Source organism: Aptenodytes patagonicus, chromosome Z (assembly GCF_965638725.1).
Source record: "Aptenodytes patagonicus chromosome Z, bAptPat1.pri.cur, whole genome shotgun sequence".
Classification (NCBI taxonomy): Eukaryota; Metazoa; Chordata; class Aves; order Sphenisciformes; family Spheniscidae; genus Aptenodytes; species Aptenodytes patagonicus.
This window is the reverse complement of record NC_134982.1, coordinates 77,600,918-77,623,546: the sequence shown is the minus strand read 5'-3', so window position 1 is coordinate 77,623,546 and position 22,629 is coordinate 77,600,918. Positions and strand designations below refer to the sequence as shown.

Here is a 22,629-nt window from a genome sequence, read left to right as displayed (position 1 = left end):
AGATCAGCCCTTCTGTATTACAACAGGCACCTGAAGCAGGAGGAAGATGTAAATGGGATGCCAAAAGGGGAGAAAAATTGCACACCCTGCTCACTGTTGCTGCCACCTGCTAAGGAAACCTGAATGTCCAGACCAGTGTTTCAGAGAAGAGGAGCACAAAGGGGAATAGGAAGCTAAAGGTGATGGAGGACTGCAGCGCAACAGGCTGAAATACCTTGCTGGAGTTTTGATAGTGGTCCAAATAATATTTTGTATATGCATGGGAATGCGGGCTTTGTCAATCTGAGCACATGATAGGGCATAACTTTTATTCCAAGTCTTTTAAAAACTTGCACTAACTGAGGGTGCATAAACCTTCCATCTTCATTCCTTCAGAGATTTTATGGAAACAGAATGGCAACAGCATTCTTACCTGTACTGGACCTTGCTCCCATAGGTGTAAGTGTTCCCAAGAACCTCTGCATTTGGGACAGAAGGTGGTGGGCCACAGCTTAATAGCTCACAGCTTGGGTATGGCTTCTTCCAGACACCAGTCTCCACACAAGTCAGTTCTGGACTCCCCCGCATGACAAAACCTGTCAAGCAGGTATAGATGATGGTGTTCTCATCTGCAGAGCTGCTCCCATTGATAAATGTGTTGGGGATGATGGGTGGAGAGCCACAGGAAATCTGCCCACAGCGAGGAAACCCAGAACTCCACTTGCCAGCTGCCTCACAGGTGACTTCAGAAGGCCCTAGCAGTTTGAAGCCCTCCAGGCATTGAAACTGGGCACTTTTCCCACAGCTGAAATCTGTACCAAGAACAACCCCATTCTGAATCTGTGGTGTAGGACACAGACAGGGTAGGCAAGATGGAAGGCTTCCACTCCAGGAGCCATTGGACAAACATTGCCGTAAAGGATTGCCATGCAGCTCATAACCAGGGAAGCACACATACTGGGCAAATTCCGCATAGGTAAAGCCTGAGCCATTCAGAAAGCCGTGGGAGATATCTTCAGGAGGTCCACAAATGACTGGCTCACAGTGTGGAGCTTCTGAATCCCAGGTACCATCACTCTGACAGGTAAGCGTAGACACTCCTTGCAGGCTATATCCTTCGTTGCAGTGATAGTGCACTTCTTTCTTAAAGCCAAAATCTGAGCCACTAGTTCTCCCATTGGGAAGAGGCAGCGGCACAGGGCAGGTCACAGCTTTGCAAACTGGAGCGATTCCACTCCAGCTTCCGTTTGCAAGGCAGACTCTACTCCTGTCCCCATCTAACAGGAAACCTTCGTTGCAGCTGTACTCTGTATGTTTCTGGAACGTGTACTCCTCTCCAGTCACCTGACCATTCTCCAAAACTGGTGGTGGGCTGCAGGAAACAGGAATACAAATTGGTTCACTGCCATTCCATTTCTGGTTCTCTTGGCATCTCCTCTCTGTGGGGCCATTTAACTGGTATCCAGGATCACACTCATAGTAGACAACACTCCCATACGTGTAATTTTCCCCTCTTATGTTCCCATTCATAAGCTGGGTAGGTGAGTTGCACGTTATTGCTTTGCAGTATGGAGCAGTGTTACTCCACTGCCGACTTGGCAAACATAGTCGTGTGTCAGAGCCAACAAGTGTGAACCCTGGGTTACAGGTGTACTGCACCGCGCTACCGAGCGTGTTCTCAGTGAAATGTAAAAAACCGTTCTCTGGGGGTGACAGCAAGGTGCACTCTATTGAAATGCAGGCAGGGGCAGTGCCGTTCCAAGCTCCATCTTCTTGGCAAGCTAGAACAGGGTTTCCCAGCAGCTCATAGCCAGAGTAACATGTGTATAAAATGGTAGTTCCAAATAAGAAAGTGGTGAGCTGCATTGCACTGTCCTCCTTCAAGGAACTTTTGAAGTCTTTCAAATTGTCAGCCAGTAACATAGGCGAAAGGGAGGGACTCTCTGTAACACTCTCCTGGTCAGAACGTCTTTCCCCATGTCTCACCTGCATGTACTCCCCAAAGTCAATGTGAGGAGGCAGGCCACAGTCTGTTGGGAGGCAGGTTGGTGTGGAGCTAGACCAGCCCGATTCTTCACAGGTCTGCATGGCAAGGCCAGACAGCTGGAAGCCTGGCACACAGCTGTATATGACCATGGCCCCATAGCTATAATCTGCACCCTCCACAAAGCCATTCTCGATGGGCTGAGGGGGCTGGCAATTTATGGCTTTGCAGGAAGGAACCTCTGTACTCCACTCCCCTGTCTCTAGGCATCTCAGTGTTTCCTCCCCTTGGAGCTGGAAACCTCTGTCACAGGAATACCTAACAGTCTGCCCATAATGGAAGTTTGTGAATGAGTATTTGCCATTGAGGATCTTCTTAGGCCTTGGGCATTGAATAGGTTTGCAAGCTGGCCTTCCTCCAAGCCACTGGCCATCTTCTCCACAGAGGATAGTTGTGTTCCCTACCAGTTCGAAGCCTGGTTTACATGTATAGAGGGCTGTGCTAAGGAAGGTGAGGCCCTGCACATCAACAATACCGTTCGGAATTTCTTCTGGTTGGGGGCACTCCACAGGAATACATTCTGGCAAAGGCAAGCTCCATGAGCCATCAGCCTGGCATCTGATGGTAGACTCACCCTTCAGTAAAAACCCATCCACGCAGATGTATTTCACAGTGCTACCAAAATGAAAGGATGAAGTTAAGGGGTCACCAAAGGGGATGTATGGGGGTGCAGGACACTGTACAACCTTGCAGAAGGGAAAGGAATCATTCCACTGTTGGGAGGGCAAGCATTTCAGTACAGAGGAGCCATGCAAAACATAACCCTCCTTGCAGGAGAACTGTACAACACCAACTTGGTAAGTCACTTCCCTCAACACCAGCTGGTTTTCTGCCAAGGGTGGTTCTGGACATTTTGTTGGCACACACTTCGGGCTTTGCTTTTTGTTCCATTTCCCAGACTTCTGACATGTCCAAGAAACATCACCAATCAGCTCATAGCCTTCATCACAGAAAAACTCAACTTTGGAGCCCATATCAAAAGTTTCTCCCTTGGAGTAGCCATGCTGGATGGGTGGTGGTTTTCCACAGCTGAGGGGAACACAGTAAGGAGGTGATTCACTGTACCATTGTCGATTGGCTTGACAGATAAACACTGAGCTCCCAACCAGCTGGTAGCCAGACTCACACTGATAATTTGCCTGATTCTCAAAGAAGCGTCCAGTTGTTTCCTGCAAAACAGATAAGACGGGGACGTGTCTGAAATGAAGATACATGACTGGGTCAACAGGAGACCGATTTAATTTCTTGTGTTCTCTTGGTCTAGCTTCTAGCTGAATCCCAGACAGCAGTAAAGGCTGTCTGCAAAGGAATGAATGCAGATAACTGACACAGAATGTCTTGCCTCAAATGATGCACTCTGCTGTCAGGAAATTTGAGAGCACCATCAAAAGAAAACAGAAAATTCAAGGATTAAAAGGTAAAAGCTAGAAAGTATTTCCTCTGCTTTCCCCCTTCCTGACCCATGAGGCCAAAAGATGTGTAGACAGGAAGACAGAAAAGAAATGGGTGAGGAGAAGCTGCCATGAAATGGCCTATTGCTGTTATGAATCTTTAGCTTACAGACATATTCAAGGCTGGAGCCTTCAGATGTACTACTACTAGGAGACGTTTTTAAGTGCCACATATGCAGCTGCAGGGTCTTGAGCAGGCAGCTGAGAAGCCCCTCAAAGTTGCAGGCTGAGCTCTGACTGAGGTGTTAAAAAATGTCTGTAACTGGAAGGAATATCTGGAGGAGTGATCCTAACTAAGGAAGACAACACAGAGTGATATGCACTAATTAGAGGATATATCTGTGTGGGAGTCTGAACAGAAATTGTTGCTATTACTGCTGGAAGCCCATGTAGGAACTCGGATGCAAACCTCCCCCTCAATTTTTAGCAAATGCAGATTCCCTGGTGGCTGGATTTAGGGAAGGAGGGGGGATGTTCAGAAGAAAAATGCTTTAAAAATTCAAAGCCAAATCTTTACAATAGTGTTTTTGATATTCATTACCACAATATTACACTTGTGCATCAAAGCACAACACAGGTTAAGTAGTTGTTACAGGCTTGGGCTGCCACAAGGAGATTTTTAACTTCGGCCATTGTTGCAATGTAATTTGATAAGGAAAGGGAAGTTCTGACTTCAGTAAAGAAGTGTGCTTGCATCGAAAGGAGAGAAATTATCCCAAGGTGATTATCTATTGCAAATCAGATTTTTTTTCATAGCAGTGAAAAGAGCAAGGCTTGTGAACTGGCAACAGTACTTCAAATGTCTCCAGATGGCACTGGAAAGCCACCCATGGACCAAACAAACGAAGAGTAAGACATTAAGGAAATCAATTGACTGTCATATGGCATCTTGAGTCTCCTAACTAAAAACCCACTTTAAGATAGGAAATCCCATGGAAGTGTCCATGTTTTTCAGACATGATTCTGCTGCAGATCCACCCATTTTTGCCTTTGCTTATTCCGTTTAGTCATGTGTTTTCTCAATTTTAACAGGAGAGCAAAACAGAAGAAAGAAAACCCCAACAGTGGCAACTGCGAAGACATATTCAGTTTGCTATGGTACCAGGCAGATCAGAAAACTCATTCTGTACCTTAATAAAGCCATTCTCAAGCTGCGGTGGTTCTCCACAGGACACTGGGTGGCATGTGGGCAAACTGCCACTCCAGTTGCCAGTGGCCTCACAGGTCCGCTTCTTCTCTCCCTTGATGTAGAACCCCTTGTTGCAGCTGTAAGCCACCACTGCTCCAAAGCTGTAGTTGGCCCCACTGGCATAGCCATTGCTAATGTGGGGAGGCTCTCCGCAGCGAACAGGGATGCACTGGATGCTCAAAGGAGAAGGATTCCACTGGCCCCCTCGAAGGCACTCGATCTTGGCTGAAGTGTTCAGAACAAAGCCCTCCATGCACTTGAAGCTCACGATGGAGCCAGCTGCAAACCTGGCTTTACTAATGGACTCCAGGATGCTGTATGAGACGGTGGATGGCTTTTCACAGAAATCAGCTATGCAGTGGGGCATCTCCCTGCCCTCTGGAGGCACCCACTTCCCTTCTGCATTGCAAAGTAGCTGAGAGTTGTCAGCCAGGCTGTAGCCGTCCGAGCAGAAGTAATAAGCTATATCACCAAAGAGGCGATGGCCACTCTCTGGTGATGCATTTTCCACATGGGGTGGTTCATCACAGGATACTGCCAGGCACTGCTGATGGCTCACACTCCACTCGCCGCTGGCTAAGCACTCTATGGTTGCAGGGCCAACTAACGTGTAACTGTGGATAAGGAAACCACATAGGAAGTCAAAAAGACAAGCACTGTCAAATGCTACCTACAGTTTCCTGAAGCCCCTACAGTACAAGCTTGCTTGCTAGCACCCCGGAAGAACAGGATCCTTTACAAAAGCTATTATCAACTTCAAAAGGAAAATTTTAAAGCCTACATGTCCACGGGTGAGGTATCACAATGAGGGATATCCTAGCACACCTTGTGTATATTGCTTCTCTTTTGTCTGTCCATCTGATTACCATTCCTGAACTTCCATTTTGGTTGAAACTACTACAACAAACCTAGTATTGTGCTGCGACAGTCCATGCAATCCTCAAAGAAATGATCCCACTGAGAAATTCTTCCCCTTTAGCAGAACTGAACAAAGAAAGAGATGAAAAGCCCATAAAGGCCTTTTGGGTTCCTGTATCAGCCCTATCAATTTTCACACTTGCAAGCAGTGAGAAACTCCTTAGTGAGTTACCCAGAGATTGTCTTGCCAATAATGCACATGGCAATTTTCTAACAACTTCTTCTTAAAAAAACACTGTAAAAATTGTTATAAAAGCCAATAAAAAAACTAATGCTGAGTAGAGAAAAAAATAATCTTTTACAATTAAATTCTACCACATGATTACTGTTAGTGTAGTTGTATTTCTCTAATCTGTCTCTGGGATGCAGTCACAGGCATTACTCCATGCTACTCATCACCCCACTTAAAACCCTGCTGCTTAAACATGCAACAGTATAGTCACAGTACCTGTGACTATCTTCTTCCTCAGTTTTGAAATCTCTGTAGTGTGCTCTCACAGAAAGCAAAGAAACAATAATTACTGCAAAGTTCCCAGTGACTCCTTCCAGCTGCAGGCTGGAAACTGGTTGTTCAGATTTTGATGGCAACATCTGTAAAAGTGCTTTGTCTTGTTTGCAGGATTTGTTTTCAAAGCCTCATGACTGGACTCCAGAAAAAGAGCCTATTAGGTGCCAATGTTTAATATGACCCACTCTATTCACTGTCACAGACAGCTGTGACCCTCTAAATGCTGCTATCCTATCCCATTTAAAATGCTTGCACAGGAAAGAGAAGCAGCTTTTTAAATCATAATACAGTCAAGAAAACAGAATAAGGATGCTTTGCTTCAATTACGTTTCAAATAATATTGCAAAGCCAGTTTATAAGAAAAATGATGGCTTATCAATCTATCTTTTTACATCAAGAAGGAGCAGAAAACCTTCCAGTCACTTAGGGCCTGGCAAAAGGTCGGCATACCTGCTCTGCCTTTTGGACAGAACAGTTTCAAGAAATTCAATGGGACTGCTCACAGGCTGTAAAGATAAGCATGTGCAAAGGTTCTTGCAGGATCAGTGTGCAGCATTACATTCATGCTTGACGTCATCAAAATGGAGCATCATCTTTGATGAAATACAGTCTGAAAAGGTCACTACACTGAGTAGATGGAAATCAAAGAAAAATAATGCATCTCAATAAATGAGGAGTTTTAAGGAAGCAGAATTTAGAACACCAGAACAGACAGTTCTCAAAACACACCAAGCAGCTTGCTTATAGCCTGAAGAGATATAGAGAATTCTTTATGATCAGGGCCTTGAGTTTACCACAGAAGTACTAGTTCTGTAGTAACTCCAAGGGACAGGGCTTCCTATTGAATTGGTCTATCATTCCCCATGACTCCTCTCCATTCTCCTCTTCCAGACTGTATTCAGCTGCAGTGAAACTACTTTAAGAAATGCCTATGTGCCCCATACTAACTTGACAGCCCACAAAAAAAATCTCCACCACATTTAATTTCCAGAAGGTTAAGACAGACACAGCAAAAATGAATTAGTGTGCAGTTATAAAGGACTTGTGAAGCAGTGCACCAGTTTTACTCATCCTGACTATTAGTCCAGTAGTGCTAATCTACATACCCTTCCTTACACGTGTAAGAGACCATGTTTCCAAAAGTAAAGTTATTTCCATTGATGACCGCATCTTTGATGGCAGGAGGGGATCCACAAGAGACAATGTTGCAAGCTGGAGGTGTGCTGTTCCAGTTCCCTGAAGACGCACAGACAAGTACAGAAGGTCCCTGAAGGCTGAGACACAAAGATCATTATTAAGGCTGTCATTTCAGTCCAGGTGAGGAACAGAGAGGGAAAGAGGTGCTTTGCTTCTCACTGACTTCCTGGCCCCAGTGAAACCAAGGGGAGTCTCTCACTGACTTCAGTAGAAGCCAGAATCTCACCCTCTGTTCATGAAAAAGGACTGCTGACGCTGTCAAAAAAGCTGGTCTTCAGATTATTTTGAAGAGAGAGCTGGTGGAATTCATGTGGGGCCTCAATGCACTATGCAGATACACACGTACCTTCTGCTGTAGCTTTGCCCATCTTTGAACCACAAAAGAAAGTTACAGGGTGCTTAAATATTTATTTATGTTTCAAGATTTACTTGTATGCCATCAACACCATGCCAATCTTGAGACTTGCAACTAGGCCTCAGTCTGAGACCTTATTCACTCAAGGACTTAAACACTATCTTCACTCAGAAAACTGAAGGAAATGCTCCAGTTCATGTTTGTTTACAAAAAGGCATTCAGTTACTTCAGGAGGTAAAGGATTTTGCTGGAGTGAATGGCCACATACATTTGAAGCTGATGGTATTTTTTGGTTTCCTTAGCTGAGGAAACAGCAATACATTGGTACAAAAGGTGTGACTCAGTTGTCTAAACAGAGGTATTCAACACCACCCTGAGACGCCCTGGGTGAACGCCCTGGCCTCCAGCTGCTGTGTCAGCTGGCTATGGATTCCCAGTAGGTCCCATGTCATACCTGAAAGCCCTACACAGGTGTGTCTGATTGCCTACAGTTTAGTCTCAAATAGTATTAGACCACCATATTTAGTTGACAGAAATGAGCTCAGGGGTTAATGGAAGAGAACAACACTGACCTATAAAACCCTTACAGGTATGGCACAGGCCCTTGTCAGGGCAGTGGGCTGTGCCTACCTGTGGCAATATGTTTAAGACAAAAAGCACATAAGAGGTGCTTGAAGGAAGAGACTGGGTCCACACTCGGGTCCAGAAACAATGCATAAGAGGGACACTGTTTGGGAGGGCTTCCCCTGGAGCGGTGACAACAGGAGAGAGGACTTCTCTCACCAAGCTATGCTAGACAGGTAAAGGGAAAGAGTCACAACTGATGTGGTATTTGCTGCCTGTATGTCCTAAGTCCATGGTCAAAAACCTCACTGACATTGGTACAAACACTGCCTGGTTTAGTGGGGTACAGATAAGCCCACACTGTGGATCTATGACTTAACACTACACTGGACTGCAGCTGAAGTATCCGTTTGTATTAACACGATTAAAACATTCACCAAACAAGCACACCTCACCTACCTGACTGCATCTGGACAAGGGAATGCTTGCAGCAGGAAAATACAGAAAAAATTCAGGCCTAAACAGGTCCATATGAGACTGCTTATGTCAGAGTAAATCTGCTAGAGGTACAAGCAGATATCAGGAAAGGAAGAAACTTGCGCTTAAAGCCACATCCTTGGATATAGCATTACTGTATTAATTTTTAATTGCAGCATATTAAAAATTTTTTTCCAATATAATTGCTTACAAATGTAAAACAGAAGAAAAGCCTAGAATAAATAACTACTACGAAGAGTTCAAGGAGTAAATTAGTAACTTCCAGAAGATTCTTTCACCAAAGGCACTTTAAAACAATAGCAAAAATAATATTGGGTATGCACTAAAGCTGTAGGGTATGATATTCTTTAAAGACAAATGAGAACTTTCAAAAATAATGACAACTATTTCTCTGATATGTCTTTGAGCTTGATAATGAAAGCATTGCATGTATATATTTCTATATATCTATCTATCAAATCCTGAATGACCTTCTTGAACTGCTCCAATTTAGGATGAAATACAGAAAGTATTTCAAGACATAAAGAAGTCTTTTGAAATTCTATTTTAGTATTTTATCTTTCTGAGCAATGATCCCAGCTTTGTCTCTTTCCGACATAACTTAGACCTTGTAGCAAGCATGCTGCCTGCATTTGGCTCAGGAACGTTCCTGCATTTACCTGTATCCATTGTCACAGGTGTATGATACAGCAGAAAGGTAGGTTGTGCCAGTGAGTGTGTATTTTCCATTGCTGATATCCTGTGGGCTAGGACAAGTCACCATTTCACAGGAGGGGGGAGGATGATTCCAAATGCCACTAGCAAGGCACAGAATTTCCTTTTCACCCACTAAGTTGTATCCATCATTGCATCTGAGTTAGAAGAAAAGAAGTGCTACCAAACACAGAGCCTTTTACTTTTATGTAATCAGCCATCCTTTTTCTCTCTTCATCCACACCTGCACACACCATCTTTCTCTGCAGGGCACAGAGAGGTAGTACTGGAGTAAACATTCAGCTCTGCTAGTGAATAGCCACAGCTATAACCAAATGTCTTTCCATTACTTTAATCCCATCGTGCTCCTCTCCTTCATTTCAACCACTCTCAACTCAGCCATACTCTCATTTGTTGCAAGATTCTCAATCAATTATTAATATAGCACTTCAAACATATTGAATTCCTACCTGTACACCACCTTATTGTGGTATGTAAAATTTGAGCCCAAAATGGCACTGTTCTCTGGAATAACTGGACCACCACAGGATATAGCTTTAAAAAGACAGGATCACAAGAGAGGTGATAAATAAAAAAGAACAGAAAATCCAGATTTGCTTTGTTTTCTCTAAATACACTTGAAGAGGTGTAAAGCCCTAGGTAACACTGGGTTCTTGACTAAGATATAACTGACATTCAGGGCTCTTATTCTGACTTCACCTTACTGAGAAATTGGACTAACTGGAAATAGGTAGTTGGAACTGTTCTACAAACCACATGCTTGACTGTCAAGAGGACTCCATATCCACCCTTCCCTGTGGACAAAGTAATTGTTTTTTTGACATTGCCTTTGTCACCCCTTCATTTTACCCTGTTGCTTCATCTCATTACTTCTGGTTTTCTAAAGAAACAATTTCTGCAATTATACCATGCATATATGTACGTGCACCAGCCTGTCCTCTCTGGTTGCTTTTTATCCACTGAAACACACTTAATGATCAGCCAGCTGAATATGAGCCAGCAGTGTGCCCAGGTGGCCAAGAAGGCCAATGGCATCCTGGCTTGTATCAGAAATAGTGTGGCCAGCAGGAGTAGGGAAGTGATTGTCCCCCTGTACTCAGCACTAGTAAGGCCACACCTCAAATACTGTGTTCAGTTTTGGGCCTCTCACTACAAGAAGGACATTGAGGTGCTGGAGTGCATCCAAAGAAGAGCAATGGAGCTGGTGAGGGGTCTGGAGAACATGTCTTATGAGGAGTGGCTGAGGGAACTGGGGTTGTTTAGCCTGGAGAAAAGGAGGTTGAGGGAAGACCTTATTGCTCTCTGCAACTACCTGAAAGGAGGTTGTACTGAGGTGGGTGTCGGTCTCTTCTCCCAGGCAACAAGTGATAGGACAAGAAGAAATGGCCTCAAGTTGTGCCAGGGGAGGTTTAGATTGGATATTAGGAAAAACTTCTTCACCAAAAGAGTTATCAAGCATTGGAACAGGCTGCCCAGGGAAGTGGTTGAGTCACCATCCCTGGAGGTATTTAAAAGAGGTGTAGATGTGGAGCTTGGGGACATGGTTTAGGGGTGGACTTGGTAGTGCTGGGTTAATGGTTGGACTCGATGATCTTAAAGGTCTTTTCCAACCTAAATGATTCTATGATTCTATGATCTTTAAGACATTAAGTTCCCACAAGTTCCTTGAAACGGGAGGCTGGGTGGAGAAGAAAGACACTTTTAGTGCTTGCATTAAAATGAGATGAATCTACACCTTTGACACTTTGGAGAATCTGCATAAGAGAGTACCACTATGAATATGACAACTGTTGGAAAAGCTTCAGCTGGTGCTTACAACTCTTAAGACAACAGAGACTTCAACACTGAGACCCAGGTCTGCTAGGACAGGGTTTCATCAGCTGCCATGGTCTCTAAAGGCTCTACACTACTACTTTCCCCCTTCCATCCCTAACAACACACATTATAATATGCATTCTCCCCAGGAACCACACCTTCACAATATGGTATTGGGTGGCTCCACTCTCCAGACTCCATGCATGTAAGTTTAGTCACTCCTGTCAGCTTAAACCCTTCTTCACAGGAAAACGTTACTTCACTGCCAACACTGTAAGTGTCCCCATATAAATGGCCATGCTCTGGATTTCCTGGATTACGGCACTTCACTGGTTCTGGGGAGAAAGAGAGAAACTATCAATAACATAACTAAGTACCAGGTTTTATAAACAAGTTGCAGGAGATATCCTTGGGAATTTTCTGAAAGTAGGAAGGCAGAGCAGGTGGAAAACTCTCATAAGTAGTTTACAGCCTTACCAGCTTTTCTCTGTTCTGCATGTAAATGACAGGTACTGAAGACTCATACAAGTAAGCTAATCTTGGTATAAGAGAGCCCTCTGTAACTGAGTTTGCATTCATTGTAAGAAGCATATCTTGCAGTCATTTTCCCCTCTGTGAGGGAAAGCCCATTCCAGCATGTCTAGCCCTGAACATGAAATTAGCTCAGCAACATTTTATCCCAACCTATGACACTGTCTTGTCATCTTCATGCAAAGTTCCTTGCTTAACGTTTCCACAGGCAGCTCAAGCCCTAGTCAGATGCCTGTATTCAAATATTTCTTCACTGCACACCTCTGCTCTGAGAAGTGACACATTGTGGCAGGCGGCCTTCTCAGGCCTTCAGCACATGTGCTCCATGTGCAAGAGGATTTTGCATGTGTTTATGTCTCGGAGCAGAATCCCAATGACAGCTGTCTCCATAGGGAGAGCTGAGTTCTCAAGAAACAAAAGGAGACACTTCATCACAGCCTCATTCAGGCCAAAGTGACCTGGAGATGAGAGCATGCCTGCCCTGTCCCTCCCTAGATATCAATAACTGGCAACTGTCTTCCACAGTGGAAGGCAGGATACTGGCCTACACAGAACCTTGGAAAAGTTAGCCTGATGTTTTTCTTTCCCATACCTGCACATTTTTTACCATCTCCTGTGTAAGGAGGGATGCAAGTGCAAACATAGGATCCATTTGTGTTGAGACAAGATGCATGCTCATCGCAGTCTGATCCAACAGCACATTCATCAACATCTACAAAAAAGAAACACAAAAAAGATGTCCCTAGGGTGGTATTTGTAATAAGGATCTGCTTTAAATTTCTGTCTCACTAACTGTCACGAGGAATCGCTTTAATTAGTGTAATTAAAAATCACTCTAACTTCAATCATTTTTGATGCACTAGTAAAAATATTTAATATTTAAATTAATATTTATGCTTCCTACATAATTTACTGTACAATATTGTGAAACATGAGAAAACCAGAGACAAATCCTATTAACCTTCAGTCAATACTTCCACAAAAAGTATCTGGTTTCCAAGTAGTAAAAGAACAGGCATCGTAACTCAGGAGGACTACAAGGATGTCATGAGGTTATGCAGGGAGAAAATTAGAAAGGCCAAAGCCCAGCTAGAACTTAATTGGGCTACTGCCGTAAAAGACAATAAAAAATGTTTCTATAAATACATTAGCAACAAAAGGAGAGCTAAGGATAATCTCCATCCTTTATTGGATGCGGGGGGAAACATAGTGACAAAGGATGAGGAAAAGGCTGAGGTACTTAATGCCTTCTTTGCCTCAGCCTTTAATAGTTGTTCTTGGGGTACCCAGCCCCCTGAGCTAGAAGACAGGGACAGGGAGCAGAATGAAGCCCCCATAATCCAAGGGGAAATGATTAACGACCTGCTACACCACTTAGACACACACAGGTCTATGGGGCCGGATGGGATCCACCCAAGGGTACTGAGGGAGCTGGCAGAAGTGCTCACCAAGCCACTTTCCATCATTTATCAGCAGTCCTGGTTAATGGGGGAGGTCTCAGTTGGCTGGAGGTTAGCAAATGTGACGCCCATCTACAAGAAGGGCCGGAAAGAGGATCTGGGGAACTACAGGCCTGTCAGCCTGACCTCGGTGCCGGGGAAGGTTATGGAGCAGATCATCTTGAGTGCCATCACACGGCATGTACAGGACAACCAGGTGATCAGGCCCAGTCAGCACGGGTTTATGAAACGCAGGTCCTGCTTGACTAACCCAGTCTCCTTCTATGACACGGTGACCTGCTTAGTGGATGAGGGAAAGGCTGTGGATGTTGTCTACCTAGTCTTTAGTAAAGCCTTTGACACCATTTCCCACAGCATTCTCCTGGAGAAACTGGCTGCTCGTGACTTGGATGGGTGTACTCTTTGCTGGGTAAAAAACTGGCTGGATGGCCGGGCCCAAAGAGCTGTGGTGAATGGAGTTAAATCCAGTTGGTGGCCGGTCACAAGTGGTGTTCCCCAGGGCTCAGTTTTGGGGCCAGTTCTGTTTAGTATCTTTATCAATGACCTGGACGAGGGGATCGAGTGCACCCTCAGTCAGTTTGCAGATGACACCAAGTTGGGCGGGAGTGTTGATCTGCTCGAGGGTAGGAAGGCTCTGCAGAGGGACCTGGACAGGCTGGATCGATGAGCCGAGGCCAACTGTATTGAGGTTCAACAAGGCCAAGTGCCGGGTCCTCCACTTTGGCTACAACAACCCCATGCAGCGCTACAGGCTTGGGGAGGAGTGGCTGGAAAGCTGCCTGTTGGAAAAGGACCTGGGGGTGTTGGTCGACAGCCGGCTGAACATGAGCCAACAGTGCCCAGGTGGCCAAGAAGGCCAACGGCATCCTGGCCTGTATCAGCAATAGTGTGGCCAGCAGGAGTAGGGAAGTGATCGTGCCCCTGTACTCGGCACTGGTGAGGCCGCACCTCGAATACTGTGTTCAGTTTTGGGCCCCTCACCACAAGAAGGACATTGAGCTGCTGGAGTGCATCCAAAGAAGAGCAACGGAGCTGGTGAAGGGTCTAGAGCACGTGTCTTATGAGGAGTGGCTGAGGGAACTGGGGTTGTTTAGCCTGGAGAAAAGGAGGCTGAGGGGAGACCTTATCGCTCTCTACAACCACCTGAAAGGAGGTTGTAGCAAGGTGGGGGTTGATCTCTTCTCCCAGGTAACAAGTGATAGGACAAGAAGACACGGCCTCAAGTTGTGCCAGGGGAGGTTTAGATTGGATATTAGGAAAAACTTCTTCACCGAAAGGGTTATCAAGCACTGGAACAGGCTGCCCAGGGAAGTGGTTGAGTCACCATCCCTGGAGGTATTTAAAAGAGGTGTAGATGTGGAGCTTGGGGACATGATTTAGGGGTAGACTTGGTAGTGCTGGGTTAATAGTTGGACTTGATGATCTTAAAGGTCTTTTCCAACCTAAACGATTCTATGATTCTATGTGCTGTTACTACTAGTTTGGACAGACACTATGAGGGAGGACTTCTGCATTAAACACTTGCTTAGGAAATCCTCTGTATCTCAAACTTCCCACCTGGAGGACAGGAAAACTTAGCCAAGAGGGGAAATACTCTGAACATAAAATATGATTAGAGCCCCATCTTTGCTGAAGACAATTACATTCGATGAGGAATGAGAAGTGCCTGCAGTTGCCAGAAAAGTTAAAATGAGTTCAAAATATATTAGTTATTATAATTAACTATTTATACGACTAGTAGTGCCTAAAAATGCCAATTGATTTATGCTCCATGTGGCTTGGTACTGTACAGCAAAAAAAATCCCTCACTCCTGAATACTTCATATCAGCTTTCAAATCCTGACTGTACAGAAGTGTTCTTGGTATGTAAACAATGAGTCATAAATTGCAAAGGGTCAGTTTCAAGGTATCTAAATGAAAAATGCTGGCATCAGGGATTATCCCTTACATAAACCAGACTGTTAGATAGAACAATTCTTCATTTAAAAGTCCTGCTACAGGACAGCTGTTGAACTAGGTATACCATGCAGAGATATAGCTGGAGTTCTTTGCCTATTTCCAGGCAAAAAAGCAACTTGGTTAAAAAAGCAACAAAATTTACTGAATTGGCATGTTTATTCTTCGCTGCTGAATGAGTCTGGCCAGCATGAAAAGAACCCAACAACGTTCTGAAAAGAAAAGGAGTTTCCTTCTGACATGCAGGATGAAAGCTGCACATTGAAATCAAAACGGTTGCCAATTACACAAGCATTGGGAGAATGCAAAGTGCTACCACAGCAGAACTGGAATGGCTGCTTCTCCTGTAATGTCTTGTAAGGCAAGGAAGAGCGGAAGGACAGTATGAATCAGATCCATAACAGAGCAAAAGGAATGCCCCAGAGCATAGGTGTACCAGGCTTTGTTAGCATCTGCCTGGAGTGTGAATCAGAAAGGTAAAGGGTGGGTCAGGGTGCCAAAGCCACTTGTTTTCATTTTCCCCTTAGTCTACTCTGCTTTATGAGAGACAAGGCAAGCTGGAAGGTGGGGCACAGGGCTTTTCCTTCTCAACATCATGCTTCCTACCACACAGACATTGAACTTTTTGGACAGCCTTGCAGCACCTGCTCTGAGCCTTCTGATCTTTAGGTGTTGGTATAAAGTGCAAAGGAGAAAAGCAAAAAGAGGAACAACAGACTGGATGGTCTGTTTGGAGGTTCTGAATAGACAGGATGCTATGAAATCAGATGGATCCTACTCCAAAGTGAATTCTGACAGAACTAAAAGACTGATGACTTTTTTTTTCACTCGTCTTCACTGAAAAAATTATATTCTGTACCTACATAAAATTCAGTCAAATCAAACACAAATCTTGCCAAGTTGTTACCCCACAACTCCCATGTTAGGCATGACTAAGCAGCAATCCAAGTACAACTAGCTAGTGGATTCCAGCAGTCCTCTGTATTCAGTACAATGCTGGTTTGTCTCACCGTTCAGCTCCTGCAGCTGCATCTGGTACATCAGACCCAGCTGACCAGGAAGTAAGCTATGGTGGGGCAACTATGTGAACTGTGTCCGTAAGTGCACTCCCAGCCCTCTCAATGCTGCAGCTGCTTGCTGACAGGCGTGTGTGACGGACCAATAAACCCCCACAATGGAAGAAGGTTCGGAGGAGATGGGCAAAGGTGATCTGCCCATGAAGCTCAGGGAATAATGCAGGTTGTGACTGACCACTGCTGTTACAAAGAAGCTGACTCAACATAAGGGGAGAGGAAGGCAGCCTTTGTTTTAGGTAAACAGCTATCAACAGCTGAGTGGATCAACTGGTGGTGCAGATGCTTCTCCCGGAGTTCATTAAAAGAGTGCGAATGTCTCCCTCAGTTAGTCAGACTAGCATGGGGGGGGAACTGAATATGGCTCAGGCCAACATAGACTGTTAAAAAGCAGACAACTAGCACCGGGCTTGAGCTGGCTTCAACCCATGTATTCATTCCTGGCTACTGGGGACACCCAGTGTCACGACGGTGAGCATATTATAAAGACTGGTAATGGGGAACACATTGGTATTGTGATTGAACTGTGTATTACAATTGCTATATTTTGCTAAGTGTAACTTGCATTTATTTGTACTGTGTTATGCAGTATATTTTGTACCACTCTAAATCAGAAATCCTGTACAGCATCAACTATCTTCAAGTAAGTAAATTTGATATTAAACATTACAACCTCCATGCGTGGAACATTTAAAAGAACCTGGTCAGAGAGTATGGGACACTGACAGCGTGCTGAAGGGCAGAGAAATGCATAGGTTAAAAGCAGAGAATGCAAGGACTCCAGGGCTAAATGAACCTGGAAAGAGAGAGGCTGGGAGTGCAATGCAGGCTTATTAAGTATAGGGTGTGGGGCATACAAGAGGACTGACAGAGAAAGGTGCCAGAATGTAGTTTTTGTTTCACATAATGCTGAGCATGGTATTTCAGAAACATGAATATTTTGGAGTGTGATTTCTGAGACTCTGGTCAGCCTTCGCAATTTCAGAATGAAATCCCACCCAAATCCAAGGGCACAGAAGTGCAAGATCGCCAGCCCATGCAGCCACATGTATGGCACATCTCACCAAGGCAAGATGGTGAAATGCTGTTCCAGCTCCCGTTGTCCAGGCACAACATCCTGGAGTCGCCCAACAAATAGTAGCCATTGTTGCAGTGATAGGTAACGGTACTGCCAGCAAAAAAGTCCTCAGCTGAATAAAATCCATTTTCTAAAGGTGGAGGCACTCCACAGCTGATTCCTGCAACATGAGTGAAAAGAAGGCACAGACATTAGCAGAGCAGATATAGATCAACTTCAGAGTAATTCCACATGAGAGCCACCAACAGAGATTTTTTTCTCTGCAACTGTGGAATCCCATCCACAAGAAGGCCCAGTCCTTTTCTGAGGTAGCTAACTGATTCCAGGCTTGGTGGAGGGTCTTGTTTTGTGGGCACTTGTCACTCAGAGACTCAGCAGGACTCTCCAGCTCCTGTTATTCTGCAAGCTCTGGAGGAGACATCTGTGACTAAGATCTGATGCCCTTCAGTCACAGGACACTTCCCCTGATAATCAATGATCCTTGGTGAGTTTTAAGGAAAAAGGACAAGTAAGTTTGCCTCCATGGAGGTTCCTGTTATTTCCCTTCACTGAAAAACAAGCTCGATGTTACTGTGTTTGAACATCGCAAAACTAGCTAACAGATTACTGCTAAGAGGTTACAGTACTGGTCTGAGACCAGGGAGTGCATGAACGATGGAGAGACTGGAACTGACATCACATACAGTCTTGTCTACAAGTCAATCACTTTGACTTTGACTCTAGTAAATAAGCCCTCCTGATCCCAGCTGTGCCAGCAGAAGGCACCACTGGTACCTGTCTGCTGGAGGTTGCTATTTTTTCTACCAGAGCTGCTTCTGTGCAACTTCATTTCAATTAAGATGACACGAACTTATTCCAACAGCTACACAGCTCCTCTTTGCAACTACATGGATTGTAGCAATTCCTTGCTCCCCAGCCGTGTTCAAGGATCACACAGTAAGACACTGTGAAGTGTTTAGAGCCCGTGGTAATGGAAGCCAAGTCCTTGCTCTAGAGGGATAGAACTGAAGAGCCTGCAACAAAGACAGGCTGTCAGGGCATGGGGACCTGTGGTTTTGGGGGTCTTTGGTAGCCGGAAGAGGAAAAGGATCCTGGTGGGTGAAGGCAGTGATTACAATCAGCCTGATTCAATTAGCAGAAGAACCTTTTCTGTACCACACCTTCCACTAGAAACCCAGTAGTTCTTTATGCAGGACATAGCTATCTTCAACCCACTTTCATGCATCAGGTACTTGTGGAACAGGCTGAGAAAGGCCAGTGGGCGGGTCTGGCTCTCATTCACTCAGCATGTTTCTGGCAGGTCAACCCTGTTCTGTCTGAGCTCTGTGCTCAACAGGTAAAACTGCCTGGCCCTACACAGAGAAATCAGATGACAATACTAACAGGATTCTGGTGGCTTGTCACTGATAACACACCAAGAAAGAGCCAAGCTGTCTCTGCCAGTGAACTTACGTTCTGCCCAGGAGGACTTGCTTTTGGGTAAATCCTCACATGCATGCTATTCTTTAGGCAGAAGAGGAGACAGATCCTGGATTTGTGCTATGAACAACTGAATAAAGAGGAAGATGAAAATCGCATCACATCTAGCTCAAACTATTTTTAAGGTATTTTTAACAAATTTCATGATTTTCTCCAAACTACTGATCAATTTTGGGATCATGCAATACCTACTTCTGGACCTAATTTACTATTCTGCTGAAATGAAAAATATAGCCAGCTCCAACACATGCAACTGCAGTCACATGTGCAGTCACAGGAGAGGAGAACCAAAGGAAAGCAGAAGGCAGGAGCAGGAAAGCGGGAATCAAAGAACCTTGGCAACCTGAATGTATACAGCCCAGTTTCTTAGAAGAAATCCTGTAAGTCTTGGAGCACTTCTAAGTCCTGACAGATATATCTACTGCCTTTAAAGAAATTACTCTGTTACATACTAATGCCAAGACTTTTACTTCAGACCAGATGTTCTCAGTGACACTTAAAAATCACAGGGATATTCTGGCATTTCCTGTGCATCTTCCATACTCCTGGTGCCACTGGGGAGGAAATTTCAGAGTATCAGATTGCTGATCCAAATAGACTAATTTCTGCCATGGGCATTAGAAATTGTCTGAAAAAGGTGGCAGAATCCGATCGTGGTGTAGTTCCTGCTCAGTAAAACATGAGTTTAGTTTTAAGCATGTATGTATATGCTGTAACATGGATGGATTCAAGTGCATCATAGCTGCAGGGATAAACAGGCCATGAATAGTGATAGGGTCCAAATAAAAGCTAGGGTTTCCTAATCCTGCCAGCCCACTGAGACAACTCACTTTCACAGCGGGGAAAAGGCCGTGTCCACTGTCCCAGGTTAAGGCAGTGTTGAACAGAGTTTCCCACTATCTGGAAGCCTGGGTCACAGGAAAGGCTCACTTTTGACCCTGGCTTTAAATCAGCAGAAGAGGCCCGCAGATGTGGTATGGATCCTTGCAAAGACGGACAGTCTGTGGACAAAATATATGCATACAGTAAGAGATATAGCTATGTGCTGAAACGAATAAATTTGTTATCTGATCATTTGATCCTGTATAAGTTTATCCAGGAGAAAGCTTTGGAAAGTGTTACGTATGCTATATCCTGCTCGGGTTCAAAGGGTTTTGAGAACCATCAACAAATAACATCAGAAAAGGAATCTGTAGTAAAAGAAGTGAGGAGGTAGCAGGTATTTTAGTACCATCCAATTATTTTTAGAATAAAAGACAAGAAAAACTTCTTTCTGACCCAACACCATCTTCACGCTTTCCCCATCTCAATTCAGGAAGCAATAAATCTCTGTCAGAGATTCCAATGAACTTTTGTTACAAAACCCTGGAATTTGAGGAATGAAGGACTGAATGTTCTAACTGTCAAATTATCAAAATAATTTATTCAAGGTTAGTAGGGCAAAGGCTGCAAGCTAGCATATTTGGCCTCATAAGGGTCTTATAATATTGTTCAGGAAAAAAGGGTTCTAGGAAATAAAGTTCTAACCAGCACAAAATATACTCTTGTAATCTATCTTCACTCTTCCAACAACTCCTGGCAGGAAATCTGGCCAGGCTAGCACATTTCCTTTTTGGAGTTCTTCTGGACAGGATGTAGCCAGAGATTTTACCTATGGATTTAAAACAGTTGATTAGGTGCTGTTTAAGGACCATGTAGGAAAAGAATGAAAAAAAAATATTCCTTCCATGTCTGCATGCAACACTAGAACTAATCATTGAATAAGCAATGTTCATCCTTTCTAACACAAGAGGCTTCTGCCTGAACTACTTGTTATTCTGTACGTATAAGCCAGCTAGCTGTGGACAGGCATGTACTGAGGCAATACCTGAAGGAATACTTGTCATACAAGCAAAGTATAAAACATAGTTCTTGAAACACAATTGCGTTTGTTAGTGTGAAAGAAAAATGCATTTACGTCACAGAAAAAGGCAGATATGAGAATGCAACCTGAAGAGAAAATTTGATGTATTTGCAGAAAAATGTCAAATAGGAGCCGAAAGGAACTTAATGTTGAAGATTCGCATTCTGCAAACTCTGCTAGCACTGGACCACATTTAAGGAACACAAACACAAATAGGAACAGTTTAATAAAGCAATTTGTTGTTTCCAGGACAAGAGTTTTGTGAATTCAATGCACTAGGCTCTTAAAAACACTGCAGGCCAGGCCCACCCACACCCATACTAACAGCAGTATTGGCATTGAATTCAACCAAAGCAAGACAGGGCCATAACTAACCATGTACTGAAACAGGAATTATATAGGTAAACTAAGGATAGGAGAAAGAAAGGAACACACTGTTAGATCAACAGCAGATTAGTATCTTGAGAGCAGATCTGGTCAAATATCTCTGATGGAAAAGTTTTCCATTTAAAACGTAACTCCTTTAATGGCACCACTAGGGGTTTCTTTTCCATTCTTACTATAAGAAACTGAAATGCCAGTGGGAATCCTTAAGCTGTTTCAGTATTGCATTTTAATGTAAAAAAAAAAAATATTTCAACAAGGTAAAAATATTTCTACTTCTTCACTGTGACTCTGAGAATCTATTAAACATAGTACATTATTATATTTCTACCTGGCCACCAACAGAAGGAATTTGGGGACTACAACCCCAGATGGCACAGCACTTTTAAGCTACTCAGACACCAGTGTAAATTATATGCAATAGTCAGAATATGCAGATTGACCCTTAATGATGGGACGTCACACAAATATTCCATAGTGGTCCCTTGGAAGGAGCTCAGATGTCCCGACCCCAACATTTGTAAAAAAGAAGGCTGTCTAGTTCCACTGGATGCTCAGGGAGACTTCTGCTACATGAAAATGTTTTAAAACTGCAAATGAAAGACCAGGGCTTTGGATTCGCTCTGCATTGCCTTTGTTCACTGTAACTCCAGGAACAGAAAGGAAACATAGTCCCAGAAGGTGACTGGGACTAAGGTGTATTATTGGCACAGTACTCCCCATTATGCTTCTCCCCGTCAGGGCAGACACAATCATATCTCAGCCACGGAACTGCTGAAAAAAACATATGCGCCCTGAGGAGGATAAATGTGCAGTAAAAGGGATAATTAAGGATTTCCTCTTCTTTTAAGATATCAGAGAGGGAAGTGGTCTATGGAGAAAAGATGGTTATTCAATTAAGAGAACACGTTAGTAATTAGGCTACTGAGACTACTTTCTACTCTTTGGCTCTTCTGTGCTGGAGGGTCATTCCAGTAATTCCCGGACAGGGAGAAAGGAATGCTTCCTTCAGCAGCAAGAAAAAATGAACTAAGGAGAGCAAAGATGAGCAGCCCAGTGGGCTGTGTACATCTCAGCACAGCCAGCCTACCCATACAATACATGCAGCATGGCTTCAGGGCACAGCTAGCTGGTTAGAAAGCACAGGTGTGCCCAGTTCATGCCGAACAGTTGGGAAACTGCCTTTCTCAGAAGGGTGACTGGCTTCTGTCAAGTCTCTAGTGGATGAAATCAACTACAAGAATAAAGTGCTATACTGTCTGTCTTTGAGAAAGAAAGGTACACCGTGAACCTCAGACTGAATTATTCTCATATTGCCCCTACACTGAACTCCAGTGAGGCGGATCAGACTCTTCTAGAGCCAGCTTAGCTGGAGAAGAGAGCAGCTGCTCTGTTTATTCTGAGGCCATTTCAAAGACCGCACTTCAACAGTATGTGCTGATGGAAACTGCTTAGGCCAAAGGCTGCAAACAAGCTGCAAGGAGTCTGCAGGGAAAAATTTCCAGTGTGGGTAAGGCAGGTTTGGGAATCGGC

The 22,629-nt window shown here is 44.1% G+C and overlaps 1 protein-coding gene across 1 annotated transcript in view; it reads right to left on the bottom strand.

Annotated features, from left to right (window-relative positions):
• SVEP1 (sushi, von Willebrand factor type A, EGF and pentraxin domain containing 1) overlaps positions 1-22,629 on the bottom strand; it is a 135,192-nt gene that overhangs the window by 28,482 nt on the left and 84,081 nt on the right. The window contains exons 29-38 of the mRNA XM_076362088.1: positions 20,337-20,460; positions 19,640-19,810; positions 17,317-17,490; positions 12,356-12,475; positions 11,391-11,567; positions 9,867-9,951; positions 9,363-9,554; positions 7,196-7,363; positions 4,605-5,277; positions 413-3,192 (exon numbers count right to left, since the gene is read on the bottom strand). Coding sequence (XP_076218203.1) covers positions 413-3,192; positions 4,605-5,277; positions 7,196-7,363; positions 9,363-9,554; positions 9,867-9,951; positions 11,391-11,567; positions 12,356-12,475; positions 17,317-17,490; positions 19,640-19,810; positions 20,337-20,460 — 4,664 coding nt within the window. The remainder of the gene's footprint in view (positions 1-412; positions 3,193-4,604; positions 5,278-7,195; positions 7,364-9,362; positions 9,555-9,866; positions 9,952-11,390; positions 11,568-12,355; positions 12,476-17,316; positions 17,491-19,639; positions 19,811-20,336; positions 20,461-22,629) is intronic.